This window comes from Pan paniscus, chromosome 4 (assembly GCF_029289425.2).
Source record: "Pan paniscus chromosome 4, NHGRI_mPanPan1-v2.0_pri, whole genome shotgun sequence".
Taxonomy (NCBI): Eukaryota; Metazoa; Chordata; class Mammalia; order Primates; family Hominidae; genus Pan; species Pan paniscus.
In genome coordinates, this window is record NC_073253.2 from 14,378,588 (window position 1) to 14,397,131 (window position 18,544).

Here is an 18,544-nt window from a genome sequence, read left to right on the forward strand (position 1 = left end):
CCGGGGCTGCCCGCCTCACATCCGCGTGTCCCGCTGCCCGCGCAGCCGGGCGCGCGGCAGCTTGGCCCGAATGCCACCACCTCGCCCTCCCTGCGCCCGCCCTTCGTTTTAGAGCAGAATCCCCCGGTCTGCTGCTCCCGGCAGCCGCGGCTTCGCGGGTTGGGGCGCCGGCTCTTTGTCTCTTTCGCTGGAGGACCGAGGAGGCGGCGGCGGAGATGGCGTGGGCGGAGGCTCTTACCCCGGAGGCCGAGCGGACTGAGCCGGGGCCGGTCCGGGACGGGAAATTGGTCTTTGATCTGTGCCTGTCTCTGGCTGATTTGTATCTGGACCCTCCTCGACCCCATTAGCAGCCGGGTTTCTTTGCTTGGCCCTCTAGCCTGTCATCTCCCCGGCCTTGGTCTACACTTCTGTGAAACGGGGCAGTCACGGCACTCACTGCCCAGGGAGTGGGGACGGTGGCCGAGCTGAAGCTCGGAGGACCGGGAGGCGCGGTGAGCCATTGTCTCCGGGGACGACCCGGGAGGGTCAGCTGGGAACGTGGCCCCGGGGGGGCGGCGCGGGGCTGGGGCTCGCGGGGCACTGTGTGGGTGGCGTGGAGGTGGAGGCAGTGCCAGGTGGCCCCGAGTCCACCCCGGCGCAGAGGGGGTGGCCGCGGGAGAGGCGCGGGTGGCGACCGGTCCGCGGGAGGGGCACCGGGTTTGCTGCGCAGGGGGCGTGACAGGGCGTCCCCGGTACCCCAGCGGCGGCGCCTCCTCCCGCTCCGGCCCAGATCCCGCGCGAGCCGGACCCGCGTCCCCGCGTCCCGCGTCCCCGCGCCCAGTCCGGTCTGCTCGCGCGTCGGCTGAGCAGCAGCAGGAGGAGGAGGAGGCGGCGGCGGCGGCCTCGGGGCCCGCAGCCCAGAGCGCAGTCCTTAGCGGGCCGGGCACGGGGCAGGGAGGATGCAGACTCCGGGTTGGAGAGCGGAGGAGGGCGGGCCAGGTCCGGGCCTGGAGAGGCGGGCGGGGGTGCTGGTGGCGGCCTCGGGGAGGACGGCCGGGCTGGGGACACCGACGGGCCGGGGGAGCGGCCCTGCGCTGGGGGACGCGCGGGAGGTCGGCGGTTCACGCTTTTCCGTGGCCTCTTTGAAAATCACCTCCCCAGATTCGGTGAGATCAGTTCCCCAATCCGGGTCACGAGGAGCAATTGCAGCGGGAGGGCGATGGTGAGAGGCAGAAGTTAGCAGTGCTGGTAGATACCTGGTTTAGTACTGTCTTCTCTTGGTTGTCTTGATCTTTGCTAGGCGGGGTTATTTTTGATTCATTTTAGCAGATTGGTTGTGGCTGGGAGTGACACAGCCGACTGTCCAGTGTTAGCTTGGGGTTAATCTACTCCCCAGTGCTCACTCTCCTTGAGAAGTGCCTGCAGAAAGCAAAGGTTTAGGAAAACATGAGCTCCTTCTAAAGAAAGCTACGCCCCCCCCTTTTTTTTTTTGGTGCGACTGGCCAGATAGAGCAGCCCCGTCTTACCTCTTAATAGCAGAACTGGGACGTATTCCCTTCATGCCCTGAAGCTAAGTCTAGCTTTCTCTCTACCACCTGTCACAGAATAATAGATTCTGTGCAGAATTCAGCTCCTCTCTGTTAGAAAGGCTCTTCTGCGTTGGAGATGGATTTTTTGGTGTTTGTGAGACCAGGCTTTTTTACATCTCTATTATGCATAGTACAAAAATCACTTCTGCTGCCGCTAAGAGCCCTCCCTAAAAGACACCGAAGATTTGCTGCCTGTTGGCGTGGCTCTCTCCAGGAGTTGTCGTCTGCTCTTGGCTTTGCTTAGGCCTGTGCTGCCCCCGCCGCCAGGGCTCCTGTTCATGTTCCGTTTGGGTCAGAACCAGGTAATGTCTCACTGGCTTGTTCCTTTCTTCTGCCCTCCAAAATGACAAACTTAACTTTTTAGTTGTTTCACTTAGAATCAGGAGCCAGGGCAGAACTTAAGTAGGTATCAGATGCAGCGTCCCATTCCAGGGATAGCCTGGAACGTCTTTTTAAAAGTGAAAGCTCCTTTGGGCAGCTCTGAGTCCCTGACCTAGATCTTGGCTCTAGCATCTAGGCCAACGATGTCTAGCAGGGGGCAGAGAGGGGTCATTCTGTTGGATAGGTCGGTGTGGGGGTGGGGTTTGAACAGTCAGGGCTGACCAGGCAAGGAAGCTGAGGAGAATGGAGCAGTCAAATCCATCAGAAATCTGGCTTTCTTTTCTAAGACTCAGAAACATGGGAAAATAGGTTCTCATTGACTGGGGAGGACAGATCAGGGTGTGTTTTTGCGCCTGGTACTAAAAGTGCCAACCTGACTTAGACAAAGGCTTTCCATTGGTTGCCTTTCCTTTCTCAGCCCTGAAACTCTGTTTGCATGGCTGCCTGATTTTCTTTCTTTTTTTAAATTCGTTCTTGTTGCCCGCATTCGGCTTTGTCTTTGTAGCCACAGATTGAAAACTAATACCAGTGGTTGGATGAAAGAAAGAGAAGACTTTAATAGAACTTTTAAACAATTAAGGGAAGTTCAGAAATAGAGTGAACAGTCCTGTGATTTCTCCATTACTGGAAGTGCTCACATAAAGGTGCTGTCACCTGGCAGGGTTTGGAGTTGGGCTCAGGGGACAGGACTGCTGCCCTGGAGAGGGGTCCGGGAGATGACCTTGGGGCTGTTCCCCTTTCCCTGTGGACTCTGGCTTTCTCTGAGTCCTCAGTGCCTAATCATTGTTCTCTGCTTTTCTTTGGGTAGTTCAGGGCTCCAGAGCCCTGGTGCCCTTCTCCTCTGCTGAGCGTCCACCCAGGGTTCACCTCACCCAAGGTCTCATTTCCTTTGCTGTCATTCCGTTCTCTGCTCAGGACCTTGGCACTCCCTATTCATTTTGACGATCATTTTGATCACCTATTTATAGACCTGGCATGAAGCAGGCAGGCCAATTAGTGTTCAAGTGGATTGAGTTGTAATAATGTGAGTCAAGTCCTGGTGCTTGTGTGTTAAAGAGCAGTAAGAGATTTTCTGCAGGTGTTAGTGAATTTCGAACTTCACTTTTCTCCTTTGCACAGAGCTCAGCACAGTAAAACCAATTTCAATGCAAGAGCAAAAAGAAAAAAAAAAGACACCACAAAAATGAGCTAGCCTTGTTTTAATTTTATTTTACAGATGAGGAATCAGCCTTAGGGAGGTTTCATGACTTGCCCCTCAGAGTGGAACTTGGGTAGAGTTAGAGTCAGGGCCCTGGTCCCTGGTGCTCTTTCCTGGTCGCTTCTCATAGCCAGGACGTTGCTTACATTAGTTCTCAACCCCACTGGGACCAATCATTTTTATTGCCAATCTATTTTGGGGCTCTGTTCTCGTGGCAATAAATCATTCTTTCAGAGCTCCCTGTTTAACCTTGCGAGAGCGTGTGTGTGTGGTGGAGGTGCTTACATAAATGCAGTATTTTTAACCTGCCTGGCACGCTTTAGGTTGGCGTTAAATGAATATCTGGAGAATAAAGGTTTGTGGTTATTCTGAAGCATCACGTCCTGTCGTGCTTGGTTTCTTTCATTATTAAATCTTACTCTGGACTCCTCCTGCAGCCCCTGTCTTTCCAGGGAACAGGTGAAGAAAATCAAGTCTATTAGGGAGAAGCACACATACTTTTATATATTTTGATATGACGGTTTCCTTGTGGAGTATTGAGAGAAGCTTTTCTTCATATTTATGCCTTGAATGCCGCTTAGGTAGTTGGCCTGGGGCGGGCTGTGCTACTTCTGTTGGTATTGAGAAGCCTGGCAGCTTTGGTCCTTGTGAGCACCAATAATGATTGTATTACAAAGTGGGTCCTTGTTACCCTCAATATTTCAAAAACGGAAACTGAAGGAAATGTAATTTGATAGTGAATGTTGGTTTCTCCTTTTTAGGTGGCACAGTCAGTTTTAGAGGAAAGCAAGGAGATTTCTAAAATTCCTGTAAGTGACTTTCGAGGAATCAAAGAAGTGCAGTAAAGTCATCACTGAAAGAAGCTTTTCATTGAGACCTTGTAAACCGACATATTGATGTGGGATATTGTATTTTTTCCCTTTGCAATTGAACTATTTAAGATTCAAATGAAAATTTAAAGAAGCCATTTCCACCATTTAAATGATTAACCAGATTTAAATGAAGCCGGTGGTGGTGTTCAAAATGAAGCATGTGGTTTACATATGTTTCCTAAATATTACCCTAGAAATATGTAATTTTAGTGGCCTTTTTTGACCTTTTAAATGTTACGATAAAGTTGAGATTTGTTCTGAACTGCAGGTGAAAGATGTGTTTGAAGCTGTCATAATCTAAGTCAGCTGTATTCAATATTTACTTTGTTTATTTACTTGACTATCGAGAAAATAAAATTTTAATCTCATAACCTTGGCAGAATTCCAGAGAAAAGTCTAATTCTTAATCAATAGCCACACTTTACTGCCTAGTAAACTCACTGATATTGATAGGGATGAGCTGTGTTTTACTACAAAAAGCAGTGATAACACCCCGCCCCCATTCCTCCTCAATTCTATAATGAATTGGCTTTTATTTCCTTAAGTGCATTGTCTTGACAAAATTTTAACAGCGCCACTGGCAGGAAATAGTAGCGACTCCCTGGACAGTGAAGACTTGGATTTGCGGGAGAATCCCAGTGTATTCTGGTGGAAAGTGCGTGCTCTGACCTCATCCTCCCATTTCCTCCAAGTACTCAGCTGCGTAGACTTGGCCAAACTGACAAGGGTGATGGTGTGGTTGGCCTGGTGGATGGAGATGCTGTCTTTTGAATCTTCTCAGCCTCATTTTAATGAATGGGCTGCAGGGACCAGGCTGGGTCCCCAGCTGGAGCAAGGGGTAAGCGGGTTCGATGTGCATCCACAGGGTTCTCTTCGTCCTATTCCAGTTCTGCTGACGCGCTGTTCAGTGGGCCACTGGGAGAGGGAATGAACAGGGAGACTTCCCAGTGACCCTTGCACTTGGGAATTCTGGCTGCTGTTACTCAGCCGGAGCTGTTCTGGGAATTCCTATTGCTGTGCCTCTGAACTGAGGGGAAGGGAGCATAGAGGAGTGGTCAGAGGCTTGCGGGGCCCTGCATGTGCTGCTGGCTTCCTGCTGGACCCCTGGTCTCCTCCCCCTGTGCCCGCAGAACAGGATTTTGCTCTCACTGCCAAGGTGCCCAGCTCCCTGCTAGTTCGTAAATCTCAAAGAGAGATACCTGGATAGACTGTCCAGTGAGGACTCCCAGCTTTTTGATGTTACTGAGCCTTCTGTGCAGACAGTCTTGCTTATGGGGAATCTTGCTCTCATGTTTAATGGTTAACAAGTGCATAAACATTCATTTTCGCTTCTCATTCACTCATGGAAACACTTAATTTGCTTACTGAATAGTTGTGTTGTTACCTTAATTTCCTCTTTTCTGTCCCCTCTCCACATAAGGAAGCCCCTTGAAACCCAAATTACTAATCACCTGCCCCCCGGGAAAGGTTGTATGTGGGAAAAGAGAGAGCAAACCAGAGTGAGGCTACGAGCGGGGGGCAGAGGGCATTGACCTCTGAGATTTCTCCCTGTGCCATTTGATGGCAGAGGGGCTGTGGAAATGTAAAACCTCGTTTTGGTGATGAACATACTTGAGTTTTAGATTACTGGCTCTTTTCATTAGCCACATGTCTACTCTTGTCTGATGGGGGAGGATTGTAGAGTAGTCTAGAGCTGGTGTTTTGGAGGCATCTTCCTATTTGGGCTTTGTCATCAATGAGTGCATTTTAGCAGTTACACTGACAGAGAAAGCTTTCATGAAAACTTACTCAACACAAAGACTGGATTCTAGGTCTAGGGTACTTTGATTTTGTGGTGTCCACGTGAGTTGATCAGGCTTGTTTTCTCACAGTCTGTAGCCCTGCTATGGACAGGGATGAATTGCAGGAGGTTTTTCTTGGGGAGGGATTTCAGTGAGTGGCAGCAGATTTGTCCTGGCTGCTCTGTGGACCCCTTTCCTGAAAGGAGGGGGAGCTGGTGCTGCTCCATTACTGGCTTACTGCAGGGAAGGCCAAGGGGCCCCTTGCTGTCTGTCTGTTGTTGTTAGCATTGAAACTGTGTAGGTGTGAATAGATCACAAACTATAGTACAGCCATTCCATTAATGTTGAGTGAAAGAAGACAGTCTCAAAATGCTGCATGCTGTATGAGTTCCTTTATATGACACTGGCAAAAAGACAGAACCGTAGTGACAGAAAACAGATGGGCATTGATTGCTAGGAGTTAGGGGGTGGGGGAGTATGGCTACAAGGGGGCAGGAGGCAGGTGAAGGATGGGGAACTGATTTGTTCTGGTTGTGGCAGTTACATGTGTTAAAATTCACAGACCTTTACACACATGCACACAACACACACACACACACAGTTTAACTGTATATGTTATTTTAAAATGTGACATTAAAAAAAGGGCAATAATAAACTGGGAGAAAAACTATTACAAATCAAAGGATTATATATATGTAATTAGTAAAGGGTTCCCTCAAATCAATTAAGACAAGACATTATCTAGAAAGAAAATAGGCAAACAATTAAAAGAAGTATGAATGGCCAAAAAATACATATTCAGCCTCACTCGTAATCGAGGAAATGCAGATAGAACCAATGATACCAACAAAAGCCAAAGCTCATATAAGTAATTATTCTCCTAAGTAAACTTGAACAAAATTGAGTTAATTTGGAAAGATTTTATATCGATTTGAAAGATAGTAATACTTGTGTACATACTTTGCTATGTAGGACCTAGCTTCTTATAATTGCCCGGGGGTGATCTAGGGTAATGGTAAAGATAGATAGGGGGAAATAAAGATTCTTTCCTGGGATTCTGTAATATGTGTTAATTTGGAAATCCATCTGGTGTATAAGTCAAATCTGACTTAAAAGACAATAATCTTTAGCTATAGACAGTTACCATTTTTGCTGCTTCAAAATTTCCCACTCCCGTGATTTGTGCTGCTGTCCAGATTGAAGATGACAAGTGGCCCATGCAGGATGATCTTCAGCGCCTCACAGTTCCTGGTGCGAAAGAAGAAGTTTAGTTTCATCTGGAGGGCTTCGTTCCTACATGAGTAACTATAGGAGGTCATTTGCCCTCTGTTCTTAGGCATTCTTGTATATAATTGACAGCTACCTATTTCACGGTATTGACAATTAATAAATGAATTTATGAAGTGTTAGCCCCACCTACTTTTAAGACTCATAACCATAAAACTATGCATGAACTTGAGAAAAACACAGTTCAAATTTACACGTATAATCCTAAAATATTTTTAAATGGGGTTTGTTGGTGCCTGTTTTTTCATTGTGTGTGTGTGTGTGTGTGTGTGTATGTATGTATGTAGGTATATCTCTTGGAAAGTCATAAAATACCCCTCTTTGGATTTCTGTGGAATAGGTGGTTTCAGTGCAAGAATGAATGAATATATCGGAGACTAATACTTGAAATCTATTTTCAAAGAACTCGTGTTTCCTAGTATATATGAAGTGACATGTATAAATGACATGAATGCTTTCAGGCGAAATGTTTAGATTGTGATTTGAAAATGATGTGCATATGAGAAGTCGTTAAGATGTTGGCCAAAACAGTGTGTGTATAAATTGATCTCCATTGTTTATTCATTTTGCTTTGCTTCCTCTTGCATTGACCCATCCACTTTTTCAAGTTCACAATGATTCTTTTTTGCTGCTGCCATTGAAGGATGCCACTGATACCTGTGAGAGGGCACTCTTTGGCATTTGCATTCTGAAAGTTTTGCATTTTCTTATTTGTGTTTACTTTTTAAGTTCATCCTTGTTCTGCATGACAGATATGCCAGGGCCTGCAGGAATAGCATAAAAATTCTGTTGTTTTTTAGATAACTTTATTAGCTTAAGTTTTAAATGATAAGGACCGAGAGCTACAATTCCTCTATTTTTTATTCTGAAGCTGAACCACACAAATATTGAAAAACAATGCTTTGACTGGAGTGTTATAAATATTTCCACCTAACTAGCTTCACACAATAAAATCTCTAAAGTTTAAATTGCCCAATATTTTGACATCTAAATAACTGGAATAAATCCCTCATTAGTCTAATAGTAAACAAATAGATTTCTCATTTGTAGGTAGCTTTTTAAAAAATTTAAATTCATGATTATGAGAAATTCTTCCCAGCCTTCACTGCCCTTTTCAGTACCAGAGTGATGAAAGCTGGCATGCAAGGGAGCATTACTAGCTCGAAAAACAAAACAAAACAAAACAAACCCAGATCGCACGGGGGCAGGATGTATTTCAGTTTTTTTGTTTGTTTGTTTGTTTGTTTTGAGATGGAGTCTCGCTCTGTCACCCAGGCTGGAGTGCAATGGCGCAATCTTGGCTCACGGCAACCTCTGCCTCCCGGGTTCAAGCAGTTCTCCGCCTTAGCCTCCCAAGTAGCTGGGATTACAGGCACCCGCCACCATGCCCAGCTAATTTTTTTGTATTTTTAGTAGAGACGGGGTTTCACCATCTTGGCCAGGCTGGTCTTGAACTCCTGACCTCATGATCCACCCATCTTGGGCTCCCAAAGTGCTGGGATTACAGGCGTGAGCCACTGCGCCCGTATTTCACGCTTTTTAAGAGTCACTTCACCTCCATCTAAATTTTGTTGCACTTACCCTAATATGTCTTGGGTCCAGGAGCCTGGAGAACGGGTGCTAATTTGATGGTTTCAGGCTGTACCTTTTACTCACGTGCCAATTCAGATCAGTGCATCCTGATGGGTTGCCCATAGGAGAGCAGCTCTTCATGGCAGGGGCTTCACTGTAGAGTCATTTAGTGCCAGAATGTTGTTAGTAGGTAAATTTTGTTAGTTGGTTGGTATACATATTACTTTTCCAATGTTTAATTGCAGAATTTGCAGGATTCATTGTTAGGCCTTTCTCTCATACCTCATGGGTATTGTTTATTAGGGCCAGCCTCAACTCTGCTGGAGTCTGAATTCTCATAAGGTTCAGCCTGTTTGTAAGATGGAAGCTGCCCACTGAACCAAAGAGCTGGAAGCCTTCGAAAGGCATGCAAGATTGAGGTGGAATCACACAGATTTTCGCTGATAACCTGCAGAGTGGACGATGGAGGCTTTGGAAAGTAGGATGGCAGCCTTGCAACAGCCTGCCCCTGGCCATGCTTGCCACACCCTTGCTATCCTCTAAATCTTTAACAGCAGCTGCCAGGGAGCAGCAAGAGAGGCCGGGACCCCTGTCACGCGGGATGAGATAGCACCTTTGGAATTGTGCTCCATAGGAAAGTAAAATAAGCACATCTGCAAAGTCGTAACCTGCTTGCAATGTCATAGGATGAGATTTAAGATACTGTGTATATTTCTTTTTCTCCCAGAGCTGTAAGTCCCATCCTGTTCTCTAAGAAAACCTGGTAAAATCTTCCTCTTCACTGTTATCTCTGTATTGCCACCACTGGTTTTACCATCCAAGGGCCTGTACTTTGCCAGGCACTGTGCAGAGTGTTTTATATACTTTTCCTTGGATAGAAGCAGCTCCCCCTCCTTCAGCAGGTGGATGCCATTCCTGGGTTGTGGATGAGGATGTCTGCTTCTGGGAGGGCAAGCGACCTGCCTGCCCCATTTGACTCTGTTTGTGAGGGCGTGAATTGGAATTTAAGCCCAGGGCTGGCAGATTACAAAGCCCCCTCCATGCCCCTTCCCTCTCATGGAAGGAGAGAGTAGACATGACCCCTCCTCTATACAGCATCCCACAGCCTCCTGGATTTTCATTTTAAAATCCCGAGAATTGAATTTGTGTATACTCGTGTGTTAAGGATCAAAGCTATAATTTACAAGTCTCACACCAAATAAAACTTGAGTGAAAGATTCCAGTCTATAGCAAGTATTTTTCCCATGTTGGTTTGGGCCCTGTAATTTAGTTTCTGTGCCTTTCCTCTTCTCACCTAATTAAAACTGATGTTACCTTTTACGTAAATAACTCTAGCAGTCCCAGCTTTCCAGTGGAGGCATGTTGGCTCTGTTGAGTTTTACAGGCTCCCCCGGCTCACAGTCTGGGGAGAAATCCTGATTGAAATCTTGGCCCTCTGTTTTGTTGGCTGTCTGGACTTGGACTCAAGTGTTGGATAGGAAATCTCTGGCCGTTAATGTGGGGGCGGGGAGTACGGGAAGGGCGGGGAGAGGCTGGCCAGGGAGGGAGGTTTCCCAGCCCTTGCTGTGTGTGACACATTAGAACACTACCAGGGCTTCCTTTCTAACTTAGGAAAGGAACAGGGCCGGGGAGTGAGAGGGGCAGGAGGGCACCACTGAGCTGCTTTTTTGGGGTTGGTTTTATAAAATGGTTGTGGTCACTCCTGGTTTTGCTATATATAGCTGTTTCGTTGCAGCCACTCATTTTTTTGCTGTTTTTCATCAAAATGTGCACGTAGATGATATTTAGTCAGGGGAAGCAGGGTCATTTCCTTCCCACTGTCTCAGGCACGTGTCCTAGGCTGCTCTGTGTGTGGGTTGCGTTCTCATCAGCCACACCTCATGTGGTCCCCTCACAGTCAATGGCATGATTTTATGGGATGCTTGCTCAGGTTTATGCCCACATAAAACTTCTGAGCTGTTGTTTTCTAGCATCATTTCCACACTGGGAATATGCTTTGTTTTTCTGTGTGACTCCACGTTTACTTTGGAGTTTTAATATTTCAGTCAGGATGATTGAAATGCTGGTCTCTTGAAGGCAGACACTGTATAATCAGAAGGTAGATTGTGCTCTAAACATTTACAAGTCACTTCCTCCTAGTTTGCCCTAGGAGTTTCTAAAACTTTCAAGCTTTTACATTTTTATGTAATTCTTTCCGTTTGAAGATTTCTAGGATTAAAAGGATTGGCCTTTAAGACCCTGGGTTGCTTTTGACCTGCTATTGTAGTATATCTTTTATTTTAAACTAATAAAGGTGATACAAAGCTCAGGTCTGAATTAACTTAGTTGAATTGTGATTTTGCTTTGTAGTTTTTGGTCATTTAGTTGGTCCATGTATTGTGGATTACATCTAAAGTTATTTTGGGGGGGAGTAAACTTACTTTGAGAAGGCAGAACTCATCATGCTCAAAGAAGCAAGAACAGCTTCAGATCCCCAGTTGTAAGTATTTCACCACTTCTGCTTTGTCTTCCTCTGCTTCTCTTTCTGGATATAGCTAATTTACATGTTACCTTGTTTCTGAACCATTTGAGAGTAGGTTACAAATATGATGATGTCCCTTACCTCTAAATGGTTCAGTGCATATTTTCTAAGAGTGAGGACATGCTCTTACATAGTGATCATAATCAGGAAATTAGTTTTGATACGATATCATGATCTAAATCACTAACTTTAACACCTTTTTACCAATTGTCTCAGGATTGTCCTTTTGGCAGTTAAAAAAATTATGGTCCAGGATCTCATTCAGGACCATGTTACGTTTAGTTTGTTGTATCTCTTCGGTTTCCTTGAATTTGGAACATCTCCTCAGCCTGTCTCCCTTGTTACCCTGATAGTTTTGACGATTACATGGTGGTTATTTTAAAGACTACTTCCCAGTTTGGGTTGCCTGATTCTCATGACTAAATTCAGGCTGTGCATTTTTGGCAGAAGGGCTGCATCCTTTTTGGAGCATCGTGTCTGGGAACATGTGATATCCACTGTCCCACTGTGGTGATGAGCACTTTGATCACTTGGTTGAGGTGATGACTTGCAGGTCTCTCCACCCTATTTGTCCCTTTGTCATTAGTTAGCATTTTGTGGGGAGATAATCTGAGGCTGTTCCTCTCCCTTCTTTCATTTGCTAGTTGTAGCATCCGTTGATGATCTTCACCTGAATCAGTTATTAATATGATGGTTGCAAAATGTTGATTTTTTTTTCTAACTTTGTAATTCCTTTTGTATTTAGTTGACTTTGTACTGTAAGGAAGAGCTTTCCTTATCTTCCACTTATTTATTTATATAAGTATGGCCTCAGAAATTCCTGTTTTATGCAATGAGCTATGATCCTTTGCTGTCACTTAGTTTGATGCTCTAATTATCTAAGATTTGGCTAGTGGGAGCCCCTTCATCCTGGCTCTTTTATCTTTTGTGACCTGTCTCCATCATTTTTTTGGAGCACTTTCTTACTCTCTGGCACAATAAACTGTTCCAGGTGCACCTTGTGCTTTCCTTGCCCCAGGGCTGGGATCAGCCATTTCTCCAAGGAGCCCTTGGAGAAATGGTTCATTTTAGTAGTGAATGGTATTTAGAAACACGATCTAGGCACTAAGCGTGCTCATTGCTACAGAGTTGTCCTTGCTTTTAGGGCCTCTCAGTAGACAGAGCTAAGAAGTGTATGCGTGTATGTGTGTGTATGTACGCATACACGTAGACATTAATTACACATATGCACACGTGATTGAGATCTCTTTCTGCACCTCTCGGTGATAAAAACCATATGTTTAGACTCAGTGTGTCCAATTCCAATACAGTACCACAGGGTGCATTTTAGTCTTTCCTCTTCCGTATTTGTAATTCCCTTCTCTGACAGTGAAAAACCTGGCTCCTTTTATCCTCCGTGTCTTTACTTATTCACTCAATCCTAGAATATGCAGAAAGTAATTTGAGAATGCTAACCCACACCACGGTGATAAATGAACCTCCACCCCCAAGTTTAAACTGTTCAAATCAGCAGTTAGTGGTCAGCTTCTGTTCAGCTCAGTGCCTTGTCAGTTAGTCATCCAAACAAAACAGATGAAGTAATGCTCTGCAGTTCCCCAGGGGCATGTTTAAGAAAAGAGCTGCCAGACTCCATCAACAGCTTACTTTCTGGTGATGTCGGAGCACAAAATTGAAAAATCAGGAGTCGCCAGAAAAGAAAGGGAGATTAATTTCATACAGTTTATAAAAAGGACACCTGTTGTGGGAAAAACAGTTTGTCATCTTCATCTCAATGTACAAATTGCCAAAGAGAAGAAATAAAAAGGAAAGTGTTGAGCCAGTGAGAATGGGTGTGTAGAGGAGGATGGGTCGAGCGGACCTTTCTCAGGGATCCAGTACATTCTACAACGAGGAGAAGAAGCTGAGTTCATGTGTTGGAGTAAGCTGTGAGTCATGACTTGAAAGACTGTTGCTTACTGCCCTTCATTGACTAAATATTTCTTCCCAGAAACCACCTGCAGTAAATTCAAAGCAGCTATGTTTCTGCCTCAGTGCGGGATTTCTGGGAACTGAGTTTATGTGCACTCAGTCCCAGAAATCATGGAATGGTGGGTGAGATCTTAGGATTTCATTTGCTGTTCTGTATTTTTCTTTTCTCTCTCTCTTTCTCTCCCCCTCCCCGCCTCCCTCCCTGTGTCTCCCTCTCTCTCCCTGTCTCCCTCTCCCTCTCTCTCCCTGTCTCCCTCTCTCTCCCTGTCTCCCTCTCTCTCCCTGTCTCCCTCTCTCTCCCTGTCTCCCTCTCTCTCCCTGTCTCCCTCTCTCTCCCTGTCTCCCTCTCTCTCCCTGTCTCCCTCTCTCTCCCTGTCTCTCTCTTTCTCTCTTTCTTTCGAGACAGGGTCTTGTTCTTGCCCAGGCTGGAGTGCAGTGGTATGATCTCGGCTCACTGCAGCCTCCATCTTCTGGGCTCAAGTGATCCTGCCTCAGTCTCCTAAGTAGCTGAGACTTTGAGCATGTGCCACGACACCCAGCTAATTTTTGTATCTTTTTTTGTAGAGATGGGGTTTCGCCATGTTGCCCAGGCTGGTCCTGAACTCCTGGGCTCAAGCGATCCACCTGCCTCAGTCTCCCAAAGGTTTGAGATTATACACATGAGCCACTGCACCCAGCCTGTTCTGTGTTTTTCTACATTAAATGATGACATGGATATTATGTCCCTGACTTGGGGAGACAGTCTCAGTTTCATATATTATGTTCTGTACTGCCCATAAACATCCTCATGCTTGTTAGATTGTGTTCTGGAAAATTTGGCCTCTGTATTTCTAGCAACCCTTTCTATGATTACACATTTTAGCAAGAAAAAAATCATAATTTGCTTATTAATATTTTAATGGAGAAGGGCTTTTGATATTAGAAAACTGGGAATAGGCCGGGCGCTGTGGCTCACACCTGTAATCCCAGCACTTTAGGAGCCCGAAGCATGCGGATCACGAGGTCAAGAGATCGAGACCATCCTGGCCAACATGGTGAAACCCTGTCTCTACTAAAAATACGAAAATTAGCTGAGCGTGGTGGTGCGCGCCTGTAGTCCCAGCTACTGGAGAGGCTGAGGCAGAAGAAGCGCTTGAACCCGGGAGGCAGAGGGTGCAGTGAACTGAGATCACGCCACTGCATTACAGCCTGGCAGCAGAGTGAGACTCCGCCTCAAAAAAAAAAAAAAATCTGGGAGTAAAAAGTCATGACTAGGGGTAGTGAGAATGACTGCTAATAGGTCAAACATTCTGAGGAAAGTTTTTGAGCTAATGGAGATGTTTTGGAATTAGATAGTGATGAGGCTGGAAACGGTGATTTCTGCCTGTAATCCCAGCATTTTGGGAGGCCAAGGTGGGAGAATCTCTTGAGCCCAGCAGTTTGAGACCAGCCTGGGCAACATAGTGAGATTCAGTATCTACCAAAAATTTAAAATTCGCTGGGCTTGGTGGCGTGCACCTGTAGTCCCAGCTGTTCAAGAGGATGAGGTGGGAGGATTGCTTGAGCCCAGGAGTTTGAGGCTCTAGTGAGCCATGATTGTGCTACTGCACTCTAGCCTGGGCAACAGAGCGATGACACCCTGTCTCTTAAATAAATAAATAAAAATAAAGAACAAAAAGTCATGGCTAAATTTGTGATACATTTCAGATTTTGAAATAGCTTCAGTTATTGAGTGTTTACTATGTATAAGCCACTTAATTTTCCTACCCCTTACAAAGTAGGCAGTGATAACATTATACCTGAGGAAATGGAACTCAGAGAGGTTTTTTAACTTGCCCCAGCTCAGGTGGCTATAGGGACAAGGTTACCACGCGCACAGTGGGTTCTGCCGGAGGTGGAATCCGCCTGTGCTGGTGTCTCCTACTCTGACGTGCGTCTCTTATGGAGGAATTTGACTCAGTTTTTTCTACTCCCACTCCCCCTCTCCCTTTTTTTGGTGTTAGAAAAAGTGAAATCACCTCTATTTGAAGGAGGGGATTGTGGATAAGATTTGACCAGGTTTCAGTTGTGATTTGATGGCATATTTGGAAATTTTGTGGAAAAACCTGGGTTAACTTTTCAGGAAATCGCAGTCAAAAAAAAAAAAAAAAAGAGAGAGAGAGAGACTTTGCTTCCCTGTAGATTGTTTCAGTCCTGGTGGTGTCTTTTGAGATAGTGAAAAGCATAGCTGAAAAAGTGGAAACTGATGATGCTTTAGCTTTTATTGTTTTTTAAACATTCTGGGAAAGTTGAAGGGAGAGGCAACTTTCTGCTATGCTTCTCCTGAAAGTGATATTAACATTAAAAATCGGTGTCATTGTTTTTCTGCTAGTGTGAGCTTTATATATTTTTTTCTCTTTTTTTTGAGATGGAGTCTTGCTCTGTCGCCAGGCTGGAGTGCAGTGGCACGACCTCGGCTCACTGCAACCTCCATCTCCTGAGCGATACTCCTGCCTCAGCCTCCCGAGTAGCTGGGATTACAGGCATGCGCCACCACACCCAGCTCATTTATTTTTGTATTTTTAGTAGAGACAGGGTTTTACCATGTTTGCCAGGATGGTCTCCATCTCTTGACTTCCTGATCTGCCCGCCTCGGCCTCCCAAAGTGCTGGGATTACAGGCGTGAGCCACCGCGTCCGGCCGAGCTTTATATTCTTGAATATTGGAGTCACCTCTGCTCACCAGCATATAGACCGAGACATAGAGTATGTTGTTAGACTCTAAAACAGAAACGGCATTAATTTGCATAAAAGCGCATATGCTCTGTTGCAATAATTTTCATTGTGCCTGTTTTAGAATTGAGTTGACACTTCATACAGAGTATTCCAACTCAATTAAAAAAGAGACACCGCAGAAAGAAGAATTTGTGTGGCTTTGAAATTTATTTTGGGCACAGTCCCTGAAAGAAATGGGCCTCTAAGGACTGTTGTTCTTTGTGGTGTTTTGAAACCTTCTCGCCAGTTATATACATTAAGAACACGTAGAGCAGGTTGGGGTTGGTCTGCTGGGTAGAATGCCTGCAAAGGGACCAGAGGTCTGTCAGAACAAGAGTCTCTTAGTGCAGTGCCTCCCACCGGGGGGTGACCTTTTCATGATGTTTGGACTGTCATCTTTGTTTCCCAGTTTCAAATGCCTAGCTCAGAATTACTCAGCGCTTGAAGTGGTTTTCATCTTCAAAGGACGTTATGGACATTATTTAATATACATGACACTGTGTAATGAATGAGCTGTTTATCCCTTGAACAACGTCAACATGCCAGGTGCCATACAGCTGGAGAAGACAAAAATAATACTCTGTCCAGTGGGAGTTGATAGTCTAAAGAGGCAAGATGATTAGGCAGATTCTCTCTTTTGGCCTCTTTTAAAAATGTGCTGGGGAATAATGTAGAAATTAAAATTATAAACGATGATCAACTAGCTCAAGTCTACCTAATTGAAATTGCCCTCAAGGTGAAAATGAAATTTGAGATGCTCTTAAAAAGACATCATGTGTTAGCTCCCATTTATCACACATTTACTGGTACACAGCCTATTTTACTTGTGTTACAGGTGAGGAATTTGGTGAAGACCAGTGCAGAATTATTCTCAGATCTCCTTCCTGACTAGTCCCTTTCTCCCACTGAAGCTTCTCTTTTTGTTTGCATGGTCTAGGATGGCACTTTGTAACCAAGGCCACATGTGATGCCCAAACATACATTTATTATTTTTTTTGAGATGGAGTCTCGCTCTGTCGCCCAGGCTGGAGTGCAGCGGTGTGATTTTGACTCACTCTGTCTTCCGCCTCCTGGGTTCAAGCGATTCTCCTGCCTTAGTCTCCTTGTAACTGGGATTACAGGCATGCGCTACCACACCCAGCTAATTTTTGTATTTTTGTAGAGATGGGGTTTCACCATGTTGGCCAGGCTGGTCTTGAACTCCTGACCTCCAGTGATACACCTTGGCCTTCCAAAGTGCTGGGATTACAGGTGTGAGCTATCACGCCTGGCTCAAACACACATTTCTTAGTTGCAGATCAGCCTGTCCTTTGTAGCTGGGTGGACCTCCTGGGAAACTTGGACTTCTTGCCCCTGTTGGCCTGTGTGTCTTGTGCTCTTGTACCTGTACCTCTTTGTGTTTGCTGTTCCCTCCTCTTCCTGGTTTCCCTTCCTAACTCAGCTCAAACATCCTTTCCTTTGGAAAACTGCACTTGACCATCCTGTCCCAGCCTCTTGAGGCCCATTGGTGTTGGCATGGCACTTTGTGAGAACTGGATTCTGAACTGGTTCCTTTGGGTTATAATTGCTCCTTCACTTGTGAGTTTGAGTTGCTGGGACCTCTGACCCCAGTGCCGGCCCAGAGCAGTCCCCAGGTAGAAGTGCAGTAGATGCTTGTGATTTATGCCTGTGGTTCCTTAACTCAGATTTTAGCATAATTACCTGGAAAGTTTCCTTTAAAAATACAGAATCCCTAGAGATTCTGATTTAGTGGTTCTAGATTAGGCCCCTAGAATATGTATTTTGAAAAAACTCTACTTGTAGTTTGTTTTGAGACAGCGTCTCACTCTGTCACCCAGGCTAGAGTTCAGTGGTGTGATTATGGCTTACTGCAGCCTTCACCTTCTGGGCTCAGGCGATCCACCCACCTTAGCCTCCTGAGTAGCTGGGATTGCAGGTGCATACCACTATGCCTGGCTAGTTTTTTGTAGAAATGGGGTCTTGCCATGGAGGCCAGGCAGGTCTCAACCTCCTGGACTCCAGCCATCTGCCTGTCTTGGCCTCCTGAAGTGCTGGGATTCCAGGTGTGAACCGCCATGCCTGGTCTCTACTGGGAATTTAGACGCACAGCTAGGGTTAGGAACCACCGAGTTATGCCAAGGCACAGTATTAGTTGTGGGTTATGGAATCACGGCCAATTTGGAGTAAGGTGTAAGTGCAGTTGCAGAATCATTCCATTCATATATCTGGAGAGAGTGGAGAAAATGAATGCAGTCCCTTTATGATGATGTGCTCCGTGAAGGAGAAGATCCTGGCTCGTGGAGGAGCTTCCTGCTCTGTGAACATACTGAAGGCACAATTGGCCCTTCAAACTCTCATTTGAAGTCACTGTGTTGCCATAGAGATGTTGTGTAGTGTTGAAGGAGATTAGAGAAATCATGTCGTAAATTATCAGAACAGATGGCTTGTAATTTAACACTCTTCTAGCCCATATTCTTTGTACTGACACTTGAGAACATTGAAGGTATCAGTTTTTACTTTGTTCTTTTACCTATAAAAATGGCAGAGTTCATATTGAGTAAGATCTAAAATGGGTATTAGATATGCCACATACACAGTGTGGTATGTGAAAGCATTTTAGGAGTGGCTTCCTTAACTTTGCTTGTATAATCTGTTACCCTCAGT

The 18,544-nt window shown here is 45.4% G+C and overlaps 1 protein-coding gene across 5 annotated transcripts in view; it reads left to right on the top strand.

The window, feature by feature from the left end:
• TRIO (trio Rho guanine nucleotide exchange factor) overlaps positions 1-18,544 on the top strand; it is a 366,651-nt gene that overhangs the window by 412 nt on the left and 347,695 nt on the right. For 3 of the 5 annotated variants that reach the window (XM_063604169.1, XM_063604170.1, XM_063604171.1), the window contains exon 1: positions 763-978. The exons of the other annotated variants lie outside the window; for them this stretch is intronic. In XM_063604169.1, coding sequence (XP_063460239.1) covers positions 939-978 — 40 coding nt within the window. In that variant the 5' untranslated portion in view covers positions 763-938. Of the gene's footprint in view, positions 1-762; positions 979-18,544 lie in introns of those variants that run through there. 5 annotated transcript variants of the gene reach the window in all.